This window comes from Epinephelus fuscoguttatus, linkage group LG12, assembly GCF_011397635.1.
Source record: "Epinephelus fuscoguttatus linkage group LG12, E.fuscoguttatus.final_Chr_v1".
Classification (NCBI taxonomy): Eukaryota; Metazoa; Chordata; class Actinopteri; order Perciformes; family Serranidae; genus Epinephelus; species Epinephelus fuscoguttatus.
Window position 1 is genome coordinate 4,927,712 of NC_064763.1, and position 16,966 is coordinate 4,944,677.

At 40.3% G+C, this 16,966-nt stretch overlaps 1 protein-coding gene across 4 annotated transcripts in view; it reads left to right on the forward strand.

The window, feature by feature from the left end:
- The first annotated feature begins 4,449 nt into the window (after positions 1 to 4,449).
- LOC125897946 (protein turtle homolog B-like) overlaps positions 4,450 to 16,966 on the forward strand; it is a 290,905-nt gene continuing 278,388 nt past the window's right edge. For all 4 annotated transcript variants that reach the window (XM_049591468.1, XM_049591470.1, XM_049591469.1 and 1 more), the window contains exon 1: positions 4,450 to 4,719. In XM_049591468.1, the coding sequence (XP_049447425.1) occupies positions 4,656 to 4,719 (64 nt within the window). In that variant the 5' untranslated portion in view covers positions 4,450 to 4,655. The remainder of the gene's footprint in view (positions 4,720 to 16,966) is intronic.

Consider the following 16,966-nt stretch of genomic DNA (forward strand, 5'->3'; position numbering starts at 1 on the left):
TAGCAAGCCCTGAGGCAGAACCATAACATGCTAGAGGGATTACATATATCATCTGGCCTGGGGACGCCTTGGGGTTCCCCAGGAGGAGCTGGAAAGCAAAGCTATATATATTTTTTTTCGCAGTCAGTAGCCACAACCAACATTTAATGAGTCACACCTGGCTCATTAAAGGAGGAGAAACAAAAACATGACTGGAGCAGAGTGTGTTGGAGTAGATCACAGAACTGATGAAAGCTGAATTTGAATATACTATTTGCACTTCACACAGCTCTTTTAAAGCAAACTACTCAGTGTGACAGTTAGCTGTGAGACATGGCTATAGTTCCATCATCACAGTGGCTGAATTGGCTGTTGAGCATCAGGAGAAGGGCCTTCAGCTGCATCTGTAGCCAATGATGTCTCTGTCAGAGATGCTGACATGCTGGGGCTTGACATGCCAAAGTCTCCTGGCTGTTTCTTGTAGAAGAGCCAATGTGAGTAACTGAGGCCACACAGGCTTTATGAGACAGAGGAGAGAGGGACATCAAAGTAGCCCCAGAAAAGGGAGGCAGACTGTGACAGAGAATGACAGCAGATATTTAATATCTGAATGTTTGCCTCTAAATGCTGCTTTATATTACATCCATTCTGACCGACGCACGCCATTTCTTGGGTGAAACATTATTTTTAAGGATTTATATAAATAAAATACATACATGTGGTTTTAAAAAATATTTTGTTTGGGTTTCATTTTTTAACTTCTAAACTTGTCCTGTGCCAAAAAACACAGCAGTCCCAAAATTCACAAATTCAGACAAGTAAAAAATTGGTTAAAAGCCAAAATCTTGACCGTTTAGACATGTGTCCTGGATTTTTGTCAGCTCTGTCAGATTTCTACAAAAACATTGTTTAATCAGGCATAAAAGGGGTTAGCTATAAGACAAGGACTCCTGTCTCACCTCTTGGTTGCCAAAAGGGTGTGAATGCTGCTAAAGTACTGGTAAGCTTTCTATTATATGATAAATGCATTAATAATATTGCTATTGGGTGTGTCTGAACATAACAGATCAGCTCCATAGCCCTTCTAAATCCAAACTAAATTCGAATTATGGTTTAAAAAACATTATTTTGATTAGCATAAAGAGAACTCTGAGCAACTTTAAAAAAATAAAATGGCTGCTCACTATGGCTGCTGTGAAATTAATAAATAGCCTATATAAGTTTTTGTCAATTCTGTAAGACGTCCACTCTGTCAGATTTTACCTCTGATATTCAAGAAAAAAAATAAATCACTAAATCACTGGGAGGTTGGCCCATTACAATGTTTATTAGTCAAGATGTTCAGATTTGAAGATAAATTCCCCAGCCTAATTGAAGAGGACAAAAAAAAGAAAAGGTTTTGTTCCAGTTCTCAGAAATGAGTGATTAACATCTCCATCAGTCATTATGAATAAGAGAATAATAATAATAATCAATGATGCCGAGCATGATCAAATACATTAAAAACAATCAACAAGAACCACTGGGCATACCAATTAAAACAGAAATGAAATCATACAAAACAACAAGCAATAAAAGCAATAGATGATCGCTAAAAGTAGAAATACAGGATAATAAACATGGTGTAGATGTATAGTTAAAAGCATTTACACTCAATTAGAAGAAGATCTGAATTAAGGCATTTAAACAGCCATAAGGATGACAGTGTCCACGTTAAAGGTCTTTTGCAGAATGTTCCATGTATAAGGAGCACTGTAAGAGAATGACATTCTTCCAAGTTCAGCTCTGACTAAGGGAATGTGAAGCAATAACCTATTCTGTGAGCGAGTACCAAGGTTATGTGAGGTCAGGGTTAAAAGGGACGAATTAAGCATCTGCATCAAAGCTTTATAAATGAAAAAATACCAATGCTGTTCCCATCACGCAGCCAAATGTGGCCAGTCGACCTTAAAGATAGCAGTGATGGGTGCTGTAAGAATCAGCTATTATGAACCTTAGGGCTGAGTGGTAGACAGCATCCACTGATTTCAGTGTAGAGGTGGCAGTTTTGCCATATACGACATCCCCATAATCCAAAATACAGTTTCTACAATTCTTTATTGATGTAGAAAAGGAAATTTCTGTACAGAAAGCCAATTATTAGTAGCCACAATGTCAGTATGTTGCTTAAAATTAAGATTGTCATCCAGCCAAATACCAAGGTATTTATACTGTGGGACGCCATTAGCAGAATGAATATTGAAAGATTCAGTTTGAGTAACCTTGGTGAACAGCATTCTGCAATGTTAGAGAAAGACTGATTTTTAAAAGGAATCTGCTTCATTCAGTATTTTTACTGGTTTAAATCATGGGGTCCACTTGGGTTAGGGTTAGGTTTGCATCCCATGTGCCAAACAGCATCATAGAAACACTGATTTGTAACATGAAACTGCTTTATTCAGTGTTTGTACTGGTTTCAATCATCTGCTGTATTATATTTTGGTGAGAAAGGGATCTATCTGGATAATTTAGTTCCTGGCAAAACCTCCTAAACTTCTGGATCAGCAAAAAAATGTGAGCACACATTAGGGCTAGCCAACAACACTGACATGTAACATGAGGCTGAAAACTGAAGAAGCCACTTGGATGAGAGGTGAAACGTCTTCAAGAAACTCAAGCAAGTCCAGTTGCCTACAATATAGCAAGAACACTAGGAAATCTGTTAGAAGTTTCAGCTGGTTGCATTCAGCAATCCTCACCACTAGATGACACTAAATCACTCTAAGTCTTACACACTACTTCTGTAAGCAGGAACTTACTGTTACTGAATTTAAAAAAAGAGAGAGTGAGAGTGAGATAAGTCTATGGGAAAAAAAATGTGTGGATTAAACAGCTATGCTGGAGGCTGTTCCTGGGACCTCTTCCTGCAGGAGCAGTCTAAGGGGGAGTCTGTAGACTTGGAGGTGGAAGATAATTGGCTCTGAGGCAGAGGATGCTCTATGAGCAAGGCACACTGAGTCAGCTGAATTTTTTTAACTGTCCTTGACTGAATCACTGTATCAATGAAAATGAATCATGCTGAACTCAGACAAGTTATTTGTTGCAAACTGTTTTAGTCAGTGTGCCAAGCTCACAGTGGTCTTCACTGGCAACGCGTTTTTGATGTAGGCCAAACACTATACAACAATCTGACCATGATCATTTCATTCAAACATAGCGAAGATTTTTCAAAATGAATTTGAATGTATGGATGGCAGAGGTCTCACAGGCTGAAAGATTCTTCTTGTCTAATTGCGCAGGATGATATCGCAGCTCCGCTACAGCTTCACACTCCAACCCACCTTAAAGTGGTTCCCTTTAGTGCTGCATTCAAGTTCACCTTGAAAAGCGGGAACAAATAATAATGCTTTTACGACACAGATGTCAATTTTGTCCGTAGATCTTAATTCCTCAGGCCCACACAAAATGTTGAGTCCTGCAGACTTGACTAGAGTCAAGCAATGGCAGTATGACCACCATTCAGAAAAAAAAGAAAAAAAAAAACATGGAAGATTTTCATCACATCCACAATACAGGGTAACCACCTGTTGGATTTTGTCAAGTGTGATTCAGATTAAGATATTGTGTAGGCATAGCCATAGTTTACTACACTGATGATGAACTCATTCATTAAAAAGCAGGCATTTGTCTATGTAGGCTAAAAGAAAGTTCTTACCCAATCCTTAAGATATTTATTTCAACTTTGAAAGTTGTCTATCCAGGCAGGGGCATAGCAGCGTATTCTAAGCCTTATACATAAGTAGTGTCAATGGGTCCCCCGCCCTTTCTCTCTTGATCCATGTCTCTGTCACGCACCTTTTGATTTTTCCTTCTTTTATCAAGTCAGTTGGCTCTCTTTCCCTTGCCTTTAGTTCCTTTTTTTGTTTGTAATGCCAGTTTCCTGTTCTTGGGGAAATTCATGACAGTGTTCGTTGATGCTCTAGCAGCATGAGCAGTCACTCACTCAGTTCTAGCTGCATTTATAAATGAATCCTAGTGTAGGAATGGCCTAAACCATTTAGGGACTTTAAGGGGTGAGAGAGGGGCCCCAGAGATCTTCTACTTTTTTTTTCAGTTCAGTCTTTAAACCGATTTATTCAACCATTTCATTACAGGCTTTTCGAGCCCCCTGCTATTATGGTATTATTACTATCATTGTATATTTAAATGCGTTAAGGGTGAAAAAGCCAAGAATCAAAAAGCAGCCTCTCTTTCTAGCCGCCATGAGTACACTGAGGTGATTTCTTTGAACGGAAATGTAAATCTCCGAGTATTCTCATGTCCCATGAACATAACACTTCCAGCTGGGAAACCGACAGCGCAGGTGACCAATCAGCGGCCGGACTTCTTCCCACTCCCATCAATGAAACGAGTGCGGGGGTGGGGCCCCGGTTATCTAGAAGCTCGTGCTTGGTTTCACTGCATCGTCTGCTCTCGTCCCATTGGCGCAGGTGATCCGTCTCAGGATGCGAGAGGAGAGCGGAGGAGAGGGGAAGAGAGAGGGGAAAGCGCCGATGGAAAAGTGTCCAGGGCTCGGTTAACAGGAAAACAGGATACCGGCCCGCTTCAATTCATCCTGGGACACTCGGCGATGAGGGATTCACCGAAAGGGGCACTTTGAGATATGATGAGGTTTATTTCTGGTCGGCAATAGTACTATGATTTGGTATGTGGCCACTTTGATAGCAAGTGTATTCAGCACCCGAGGAACGGCCGCTCAAGGTGAGTCGAAGTGCAGTATCTGTATCCACCGGCGCTTATTGCTCAAGTTTTCACTTCGCTTCTTTTCTTTAAAATGGGCGTTTTCCCGCTTGTCTGTTTGCTAACTTTGAATATGTCGCTTGCATGTTAAAAATGTCACACTTTACGTCATGAAGTTCATACGTGTGTTCATCACCGCACCTGAGTGGAGCCGGGCCGGCAAATGATGAGGGAACCGGACCGGTTAACCGTTAAATATAACATAAGGGAGCTTTAGCACGCAGGACAGGGAACTTCTCTAGTTAAACGTTTATAAAAGGGGACGACCTGCTTATTCCTGCTGTAATGCATCGTGGACATGCGTTTTATATGGCACTATCGGAGTTGTGACGTTTCTGGCTGGAGAGTGATAGATTCTGCGGTGTGTTTGGGCTGACATATTCCTCCTAGGATGTGTGAGTCTGCTCTGCTGGAGCTCCAGGACATTTTGCGGGGAGCCGCTGGACTGCAGCAGCCGCTTACACTGAGCTGCATACTAGCTGCCAGCGTTTCGTGAGATGTGAAGGCAAATGTGATTAGCATGGTGCGCTGGTGTAGATGTCATTAAAATGCTATGAGTGGATTAACCTCTTCCTAGGGAGCTGTTTCTGCTAAATCTGAGTATGACCAGCTTTGCCCGTTAGAGGGAGCGCTTTCTGAGCCAGCACCGCAGTAAGGTGGATTTCAACAGCACACAGAGGCTGCTTCTCAGACATGTGATGCAACTTTCACCACATGTATGGCTTCATGTGAACTTTTTTTTTTTTTTTTTTTAATAGATGTTAATGTACTTTCTTGTGGAAGAGAGCAGACGAGATCTCTTCATGGGTAAGAGATTGAACTGAGCAACCTGCAGCTGACCTCCCTGTGTAGAGTTTATTGTTGTGTCTGAGTGGTGTCACTTAAGTACAGCGTTGCTTTGGTCAGTGGCTCCCAACTGGTCTGGCCACGGGGGCCAGATTTCTCCTTAGTCATTAATTCAAGGTCCACACAGCTGAATATATTTAGCATCATACTGCCCATGTCATTGAACTAGTTCGCTGTCTCTGTTAAGTAGCTGTTTGCTTGTCAGTCACTTGACAGCAGGACACAGCACTTCAAAATGAAAACTCTGCGCCCAAAAGTCAGCGTACTTCAAAATAAAGTGTGTTTTTTTTACAAACTTCAGACATGAATAAGCCACTTTCAGTCAATTCAGAATGGACCTGCGACTCACCAATTGGGAACCACTTCTGTCAGATAATAGTAAAACTGCCAATCACAGTCTACCAAAGCCCAAATTGAAATATTCATATTGCTTCTTTTGTCCAACCAAAACCTAAAGGTTCAGATTCCTAAAATAATAACAAAACCAGGAGATTTTCACACTTGAGAAGCTGAAATCAGTGTATTTTGGGGATCTGTCAGTGTTCCCACATTCATGGAAAACCTGGATAGGTCATGGCATTTCACAATCACATTTTCCAGATCTGGAAAATTCATGGAATTAGTTAAAATCATAGTAAGTTTTGGAAAAATCATATAATTTTTTAGTGTGTAATGAAGTTGTTAAGGTAGGCTAATCTTCCATGGGTAACCTTCAACGTAATGTAATATAACAGCACATTAATCTAATACTGTAGCTCTAATATGCTTTAATGTGTGACATTTTATTTACTATCATGTACAATTCCTAATTTTCTCCCAGCATTCCGTCTCTCCCTTCATGTATGCCAGCCAGCTGAAATTCTGTTTAAATACAGTTTGAATCTGATTGGTCCGGCAAGATGGGCAAATCATGGAAAAGTTTTGAAATTTTGTCCATGAAAATGTGTGGGAACTCTGATCTGTGCTTCAAAATGACTTAATAAACTTTAAAATAATAATCAACTCTTAAATTTCTGATGATTAGTTATCTATTAATCAACTCATGTTCCAGCTCTAATTCTAAATGACATCATCCTCTAGTCAGTGGAGCCATGTGTAATTTGACAGCTTGACAGTGTGTACTGTGTACATGTGAGCTTGTCTCACATCGAAGACCATGTGTGGCGAGTAACTTAAGCTGCAGCAGAATAGCACCTTTAAAAACAAAGGAATCCCCGCTACTCTTCCTCCCCTCCTTCCTTTCCTCCCTACCACTCAACTTCAAGAGAGAGGAGGAAATTGGGACAACGTCTGCGCTTCAGCATCACTGATTAGACGAAGGAGAAAGGAGATATAAACAAGCTTTCCATCACTGCGTGTTAAACTTTTGACACTAAATCTTGCAGGTTTATGTATGTTTATTTTTGTTGACATCCTCCTGGCGTGCAACTGGGCTGGGCACGGCAAACAGTTATGTAATGCCCTGCCTAAAGAGGATACACTTAAGCATGGTCTGCCAAAAGAGGGAGACTTGGGGAGATGTTTTTAAGCAGCTTCCCTTGTCTCTTCCACGGCTGCTGGGAGAGTAGGCAACTTGGCAAAAATGAGCACAAACTTAAAAGGAGGAGCAACTATGACTGGACTTGTATGTGTTTTGTAAAAACTGTGCCTTCAGTCAGTGTAACTGGTTATGCATATGGTCTTTGTACCGTGCTTTAACACATCGCTGGAGCTCTCAGCGCTCCGCAGCATCCATGCTGTGCACACAGACACACAAACACAGATGAACACACTAGCCGTTAGAAGCTGCGCAGGGCAGCATCCTTCTGGCCGAGTGCTGCTGTCTCCAGCTGGCAGCTGGCAAATGCCTCGACTTCTGCCAGTGATAACCCTGGACCTTTGCCAGACCGTCTCTTTCTCTCTCTGTTCTACCCTCCTCTCTGGTTTCCTCTCTTCCTCACCTTATCCTCCCTCTCTCCCTCCTCTCATTTTTACCGTCTGACTCAGGTCCTCGTCGCCCTCCCATCCTCTTCCCGTCTCACTTCTCTCCTGCCCCATCCTGTTGTCTTCCTCTTCCGTACACTCCGGTGAACTCTTTTCCCTCCAGGTTTCAAGTGGCCTCTCTCAGCATGGCTGGGTAGCTGAGGGAAGGAAACATGGTGGGTTGTGTTAATGGAGGTTCAGAGCGCGCTCCACAGCAACAGTCTGCTGCCATACGCAGACACACACACTTGTTACCCCTGCCCACACACACCCAACATACACACACATGTCAACATGCAGGCATCCCCTGGGGGAGCAGTGTGTCTTTAACCAGGATCTGAACATATGCCCACTAACAGGCTGTCTGCCCTGGACTAAGTTGGACTAATTATGATTAAGCTGTGAGATAAATGCCACTTGGTTGCTCAGTAAATACATACGCCACAACATGCCAAGAGGGCTGGGGACCGATGGGGACAAAAGAGGAGGGATGATACTGGAGAATTTTGGGTATAGTTGACAGAAACAGTAGGAAAAAAAATGAAGAGCTTTTTCTTTTTTAAAGTTTTGGTATTGATACCTTTGGATTTTGAGTGCTTTCTTGTTTGGTTGGTTCAGTTGAACTTGTGTTTGCCCATTATTTTGGTTTATTTGAGCTGATATCAAAACCATCAGTCTTGCTCTGGTGCAGACTGAACAAGTGGACTGAGACCGTCTGAGAGGGACGGTCTCAGTCCACTTACAAGCAAACTCTGGCGTGGTTTGTTTGTCATGTGATAGCAAAACAGATCAACTTGTGTGAGAGCACAAATGTGATATTATGATGAAATCAAAAACAAATCTGCTGCTAAATCTATCTGCTGATTGTCAGCTGTTAAGAAATTGTTCTCCCAGTCGGTAGGCTACAAGTGATGTATAGACCATATAGGATCATTTAGTAACTTTGGTAATACATGCTTCATCAGGTGTGTGCAAGGATTTTTTATTGATACACTTTGTAACATTTACCCGTTATTGCTTTACCATTATATTGACCCCTGGGTCAAGTTTGAACTATACACTGTATAAAACAATGGATGTAGCCACCATGACATCGCCCATTGGTTTTTGGACTATGGTTAAGTCTGACAGTGCTAATGCTATTTTTTACTAGCAAAGCCTTAAAACCATTCAAACTAAATGCACTCACTGGAAAAACTGGACAGCCATCAATGACTTACCTGTTAGCCTGTAGGAGAAAAGACCCTGAGAAGATTTCTCTCAACCTGTGTAAATAGCTGTATGTCTTTGGTGGCTTTGGAAGAGCTTTTCTCATGTCTGGTAAGACTGGATTGAGTCAAATGATGTCACTTAGTCATTTTCTTAAAGACCTACAGATTGTGACTATCTACACTTTTTTTTAAAATCTCAGCAGCAATAATATAACAAGTTTAGGTAACCAATAAACATTGTTGGCCCAGGGAAGATAATCCAATTTTGACAGTGTTGCTCTAAGACAGTTTTAAAAAACATTAAAGAGGTGAATAGCAGGCAGATAGTAGTTAGGGACTGTTCTTAATTTAATAGGAGGGGGGTGGCTGGGCTGTGACTTTATTTTTCTTAACCCTTCTGGAAGCTACAAACTTTTTTTCTTGAGCCTCTGAGTGACTGACAAAAAATGCATGAGCCTCTCTCCACCATAAATTAGTAATTATATGTTTAAAACTTAATCTTTAATCCTTGAAAGTTCAGAATTCAAGACCATATCCTGGAGTTGAAAAAAAGCCTTGTTTTTTTCACTCTTGTCATGCATGCTGGTGAGTTTGTGCAAACAATTTATTTTTGGTCAAATTTTAAATGAGACGTAGAATAAAGTTAATTTTGTGAAATGTCACTATTTTAAACTCAGATTTGGTTATGTTTTTCTCAGAGGGAAGGGTTTGTCGCACATGATTTGTCCAAGGACTGTTGGAAAATTAAAATCCAATGATTATTTCTGTTTTTACAGTTTCTGGTTATGATGAATAGTGTAATTTTGGTGATTAAAGATCAACAGTAAAATAAGTACAAATTACAACCATTTAAAGTTGTATGCCCCTGTAAGCCAAAAAAAAGCATAAGTGCTTAGAATTATTTGACATGCCTCCCCTTTTTGAATCACCCCTTCAACCTTCATAAATAACAAACAGTCCCTATACATACATACATACATACATATATATATGTATATATATATATATATATATAGTGATAATTGATAATTGATAAGTTATTTTTTAAAGAAAAATACCAAATTCTCGGTTTCAGTTTCTTACATGGGGATAGTTTGTTTGTTGTTTTTTTAAAAAAATATCTGTGATAGTAAAGTGAATAAATTTGGGTTTTGGACTTTTTGAGACTTCAGAAGATAGCACCTTGCACTTTGGTAAATACTATTTCCTGACATTTATTTGACCAAGACATAATATTGAGATGAACAATTAACTGATTGGTGGTGGCTAATGAAAATAAATTAGCCCTACATTTGTGCCAGTGACTTCTTCTTCTGCTATGCCCATGACTATCCATGACGAACTATAGTGTCTTTGACAAGAATGTTACAGAGACACCAGTCAAACATGCACTTTCCATGTCGTCCTGTCTCTGTAAACAGATTCTGCATATATGTCTCCATATGTAGAGATGGAAGACAATCTTGGAAGATGTTGACAATTTGTCTAATGATGAATTGTCAAATTTGTCAGTTTTCTGTGAATTCATATACAGACATCTGTTACAGAGATCAGCTGAAATGACTAGTCCACAGAGGAGGAAGCCTTGGCCTGCATAGCTGCTGGCTACACCTGATCAGCCTGAAATATTGGCCCTTGCCTGTTTCCAAGATGGTGTGATGAAACAGCAAGTTTCCTCTAAGCTGATAGGAAAAGTATTGCATTTGCACCTCTGACCAACTGTGCAGGTGAACGATTGGATGTTGAATGCCCCTTGGCTGTCTTTATACCTGCATCTGTTTATATATTTTTGCTCTGACTGATTACAAAGTGATGCTTCATGGTGCATATCATTAAGGCTGTGTTTACCTGAGTTAAATGAGATTCATGTGGAGCTCTGAAGCTCCCAGAAAACTTTTGAACTTATGTTAGTGATTCAGTGATGCTGTCTCCCAAGTCAGAGGGTGTGTATTTTTGGGTAAACTGTGTGTGTAAATGGAGCTGGCAAAGGAGCGCTGATGCCTAATTAATTTTATTCCCAGAAACTTCCCTGGTATCCCTGTTTTTTGATGATCCCTACAGTATGATCACTTAATGAGTGTTCTCCCAGTTAGTGGGTGGCTGCTTGGCAAAAACAAAGCTGCTGACCAAGAAAAGGGAGACTCATGTCTCATTCACAGCATGGTTTTAAATCCTGTGGGTGTTCAGCATTTTCTCACTGAAGGACTCATTTGTGTTGGGTGTTCTATGTGGCTTGAGACGCATTATTTTTATTGATCTGATACCGATCACTTCTATTAACAACTAAATGACTCAGGACTTGAGGCCCAGTTGGGAGAAGCTGCATCTCATCTGCATAACTTCAGTCCCTGTGTGAGGGTTTGTGTGTGTGGGTGAAGGTACGCATTGCTTGTCATTGCTGCTCGTTTCAGACCAGTGTTGAAGCTTGAATTAGAGCCTAAACTGAGCCCTGTGGCTTCAGATAAAGTGTTATCTCTAATTCCAACATACAACTTCCTGGATTGAGGTCACACATCCTGTTAAAATCATGAGGATGCATCTCAGCTTAAAGCCCCTCGTACACTGAGCCAATGCTCTGCAAAGAATAAAAAAAAAAAAAAAACACCAACATTTTTTTAAGTTGGCAGTTGTTGGTTGTTATTTTTAGACTTGATGTTCTGACTGTCAACACTAATATACAGATCTACCCACTAGTTTTTTGTTAGTAAATCTTTCATTCATTTGGTCTGCAATAAGAATTTTTGGATATGATTACAATAAGCTCCCTTTTTTCCCAGTGGATGCTCCATTTTGCAGGGAAACGTTGAGTGACCTGGGTGATCATGGATAACTTTTTTTTTTACTTTTTTTCAGCCAGTACTGATATATTTCACAATAAAAATGACGTTGCTATTTCTGTTGAGTTTAAAGCATTTCCCAAGCTCAAAATTCCCTTGAGGTAGATTCAAAACCAGTGGGTGTTTTCCATCTTTATTGGCACAGGTTTTCACACATAACCTCCATATTTTGTGTCAGACTTTAAGTTACTGAGCCCTGTTTTTTCCACTGTGTGGCCAAACAGGGCCTCAAGTAGCCAAAATACTAGGGATGAGCAAGTGCACCATTATCTGCATAAATGTCTGTATCTGTTCAGTCTACTAAATTTTCTGTATCTGTACCTGGAAGTGGGTTGAGTTTAAATCAGAATCAGGTGGGACCCAACCAGAAGTTATTAGGGGCTGAGCAGCCTAAGCTGCCAGGACCCTATTGTTTTGCTGCATCTTCTTCTTCTTCTTCTTCTTCTTCCGAGGAAATCATACTTCCCATGCGCGAAAAATCACCAAACTTTGCACAAAGGTCCAGTCTCATGCCAGATTGCCTCACCTGCAAAAACAGGCCAATAGTCCTGATGGTGGCGCTACAGCAAGCCTCTAAATACTGAAGAAACTTTTGTACATTTAAACTTATTGCAAATTATGAAGTCCGTCACTCTGTTTTTTTCAAAATCCATAAAACTTAATAAACCTATCTCCTCCCACAATTTTTGCTCAATTGACACCAAACTTGCTACAGAGCATCTTCAGACTGTCCTACACAAACGATCCACACAGATTTTTGATTTATCGAAAATTGAGCCTACAGTGCATCAAAATGTTTGACTGTAAACGGTATTGTAAACATATACTTGCAAATTCTTGCTAAATACATTTTCAATGTTCATTAAAAAAAATTACAAAATTTTGGAGTCATGGTAGATGATGTTTAGAAAATATCAGAATTTTATCTCAAAAACTGAATTTACAGCATTTTGAATTTCACTCTCATGCGAACAATTGAAGTCAATGCAAAAATGGCATTTTTAAACATCAGTTTTTCACTTATGGAGCCAGTAAATCATTGTTAAAAACAAATTACCAACATCTCCATGCTGTCTAGATGCAATTTGTGTATTTTTGGATTTTTGTCTTAAAAACTGAATTTTTGATTGTTGGAAATCTGCTTTTACACACTAACAGCTGCTGTCTTGCACACAGGTGACTGGCTTAGTCAGTTTGTGAAGCTACATGTGACATTTCTGTTTGCCTGTTAGCTCAGTGAGATAGAGAATGGTTCTTGGTGTTGAAGATTGTGAGTTCAAGCCTCAGCTCATGCAACATTTTCATATGAGAAATCTACCCAAACTTTTCATAAAGGTCCAGTCCCATGCCAGATGTCCTCAACTGGAAACACAAGACAATAGCAGAGATATTGGATGAAGCGAGATACCCAACTCAGCTCACTTCCTGATTCAGTGACGTCAGTGCCACGCCCCCATAGGAGACTTGCGGCAGCTCTGAATGTATTATCGTCAATGAGGAAAATGAACGTGATCACAATTTATGGTCAATTCTTTCGCCGTGTAGTCACTAAAGTAAATATTGGGTTCATTTTCCACAAGCCACACATCTTACCAACATTCTGACACTAAAGCTTCATTTTTTATCCCCACAGATCAAGAGAAAGTTAACTTTGTTTGAGCCCTGTCTCAGAAAACAAGTTCTCGCGAGATCTCGTGACCTTGATAAACAGGCGGTAAAATCACAGTTGGCTTACAAACAGTTATTTACCGCTAGTAATAAATAAAAAATGCCCAAGCTTTGTGTAACAATAGGCTGCAATAATAGGAAGAATGTATTTTCATTCCACCTGCTTCTTGATCCGCATACACAGACATCCACAGAGCCTCTGTTCAACAGGGTAGTGGGGAGGGGGGGGTTGAGGGAGAACAGGCTCTGATTGGAGGGAGAGCTAACCACGCCCACTTAGGAGACAGGAAGAGTAACCGTTTTTTACTTTTGGCCACGTAAGGTAAAAACAACACATAAATAATGTAAATAATTGTAACTGCTTAAATGCAGTAAAGTTTACTTTTTTTTTTTTTTAAAGATATGTTTTTGGGCATTTTAGCTTTTAATTCTCAGGACAGACAAGTGTGAAAGGGGGAGAGAGAGAGGGAGTGACATGCAGCAAAGGGCCACAGGCTGGAGTCAAACCCGGGCTGCTGTGGCAACAGCCTTGTACATGGGGCGCCTGCTCTATCCACTAAGCCACCGACGCCCATAAAGTTTACTTTTAATTGACTCCACTAACACACATTAAACAGCACATGGGACAAGTTAGCTTTCACGGCTTTCTGACAGAAAGTCCTGTTATAATAATATTTTAACCCAAACCATGGTCTGTTTCATAAAATTTAGGGATATATAATAACTGTTAAATAGACAAAACTAACTGTTTTGCAAGTCACCCATTATTAGCTTAAGCATGTTTTCATTGCATGAATTAGCCTAGTGGCTAGCAGACTCTACTAATAAATTACATGTATTGTTTGTAGTTTTTCTAACTCACCGGTGGTTTTTTGTCACTGCATCTACTGACAGAACAGCTCGGTTGAATATCAGCCTGCACGTTTTTCAGCCAGACATTGCTGAAACAGTGCTGTTAATGTTGCTGTAGTGAGAAGTTAGCTGGGTGAGATGCCTGTCCAGGCAGGTCACGTTGCGTTGTGTCTTATCTCGTAACTGCATTGTTTGCATACAGCATGTACTTTGTCGGTTGACCCATATTTTCTCCAAAATTGCTAATATTTCCACACTGAAGATTTATTCCCGAGTAAATAACGTTACCCTCAAAGTCTGTCTGCTGCTTTTTGAATTTAATAGAATTACAAAGAGTGAACTTCACATGACGATATGGATCGATGTTTTCACTTTTGCATCAGTAATATTGGATCGTTCATCATTGAGTCATTGAGTTATATCAATCCAGATCCATGGATTGTTACACCCCCACTAATGGCCTAATAGTGTGTCATTAAAAGTTGATTTTCCTGTACAGAAAGCTGAAGTGGGATCAGTTAAAATGATGTTACAGCATGATTTCAGATAACTGTTTTACTTTCTAAGGTTCATGTATGGCTGAGCAGTATAATCTGCTGTACAGTTAGTGCTCCACGTACAGCAGCCTTCACTCCCACTGAGCTTAATGAAAAGTAGCACCCCTGTTGCCTGGGGCAAATGGCACACTTCATAAAAGTCACCAACCTTTAGATGGCAATCAACCTGGTATTTGGGCCAAAGAGCAGTGACTTGCGGCTGCTGTCAGGCCCCCAAGCTCCCAGCAGCCTCCATTTTGGTTCAGTGAACTAGTCTGATGGGGTTGCTTGGCTGACTGATGGAAGAGATTGTTGGCAAGAGATGCTTCATGTGTTTTAGATTGTTGCAGATCCCTGTCAAATATGTATGAGCAGTCCTCAGAGTGTTGATGTTTGACTAAGGTCAGTGTGTTTCTATTTCAGTCCAGGTAACGCAGAAACACACCTGATTCATGTTTACAACAGGAGTAATAATGCTGTCATGTTTAAGACAGCTTTACCTGTAGCTGCTATCTTCTGCTTGTTTCAGGTTTTCTCAGAGGGATGTTTCTATTTTATATGCTTGCCGAGGTGTTAGGATCATAGATAAGATTAGATGCTGTGACTAAACTTAATGCACCTTTGTTAACTTCACACCCTGTAAGTAACTTTAATAAGCTTGGAATTGTTTTTATAGCCCAGAAACTGTAAACACAGCAGCTGATTTTGCCTCAAGCTTTCAGTTAGTAGATGCAAGTGTTGTGCATTTCGTTTTATTCATTTGGGATTGTCACCTAATTCTATGTGGGGGAGGATGGGGTTGCTTATCTAGTATTGCTTACATGTGTAACCTCGATTATATATCTCTTCTGAAAAGAGCAGGGAGCTAACAGAGAGGAGTCTTTGGGTCCTCTGGTGTAGTTTCATATGGATAAAAACACTATCTTTGTAGGTGTCTCCTGGCTCACATAAAGACAACTGCTCTTCTTTTAAAATCCAAAACATACTCCCTCCTAAATCCCACACAGCGACTCCACACATCTGTGAGGGACTATAATAGATTGTGGTAGTTAGAGATAAGTGTGTGTATGGTATACTGATCATGATAAAGTATTTGACTTGGAGCAGCCCTTGCAGCACAGCACCTCAGGAAGGTATTGCTCTCGGGTATTTGATCTGAATATAATGTACCAGTGTCCTTTAGCTGACTCATCTTAAAGCCATCCAGCTATTACTTGCTGTAGCCCTTCTGCAGCAGTCAGGATATACAGAATGGGCACATCATCAAAGCATTGCCTACTTGCATTGACCACTTGAAGTGAAACTGTGGAGTTTACATTGCAGAGAAGGGAAGATTCTGTTTTAGTCTGATTCCCTTGTTAAATGCTGAACCACAAGTCAAAGCAAAGTGATATTTCATTTTTAGTGCACATATTTCTGTCGATGTGTGTAATTCAACCATTTAGATTACAGAAGGGTGCATGTAACACAGTAACACTGTCCAAGTGTCATTTAAAAAAATCCCAGTCAGCAGAGGAGAAACAGCAGTAAGAGTCTACAGCCATAATAGAGGCTCTGTCAGGCCCAGATCACAGAAAGCATTTTAGCAGCTGGAGGCAGCTTTTTGTAATTGTTTTTAATGAGCTTTGCTTGCTGTTTTTGCATTGCTAGGTGCCTCGCGTGTCTGTGCTCTAGACGACTGGTATTTTTGCTGGAGCGCTCTCAACTCCTCCAGTTGAAAAAACTTTAACTCAGAGCGGAAAAGTGCCCCACATCATCTGTGCTTTTTTGCCATTGTCCAATCAGATGATTTGAAAGGTGGTTCTTCTGTGGTGGTCACCACAACAAGTTTACAGTTGGTAAACAATGGAGGAGAAACTGACAGTAGCATTTGCAGGATACCCAGAGCTACACTGTCACTTCTGGACAGGCATCTAACTTCTGGCTCCAAAACACTGAGAGGGCAATGGCTGAAATGCCAAACTCGAGACTTCAAAACGATGGTCTTAAAACTAATGGGTGATGCCACGGTAGCTACATCCATTATTTTTACAGTCTATGAATCCAAAACATAAGGGAACATGCTTGTTTGGTACAGACCTTAGCAAAAATTACATTATCATCATTTTATATATATTTTGTTTTGGTTAAAATGACCAAAAGTTACTTTTCCTACTAAAATCACAAAGCATGTTGCAATTGCAATATCCATCAAATTAATCACAATATGACTATTTTGCATATCATGAAACCCTACTACAATCAGCATCACTGATAACATCATAAATTCACTGAGTCTGTGGTGGATTTGTTTTGT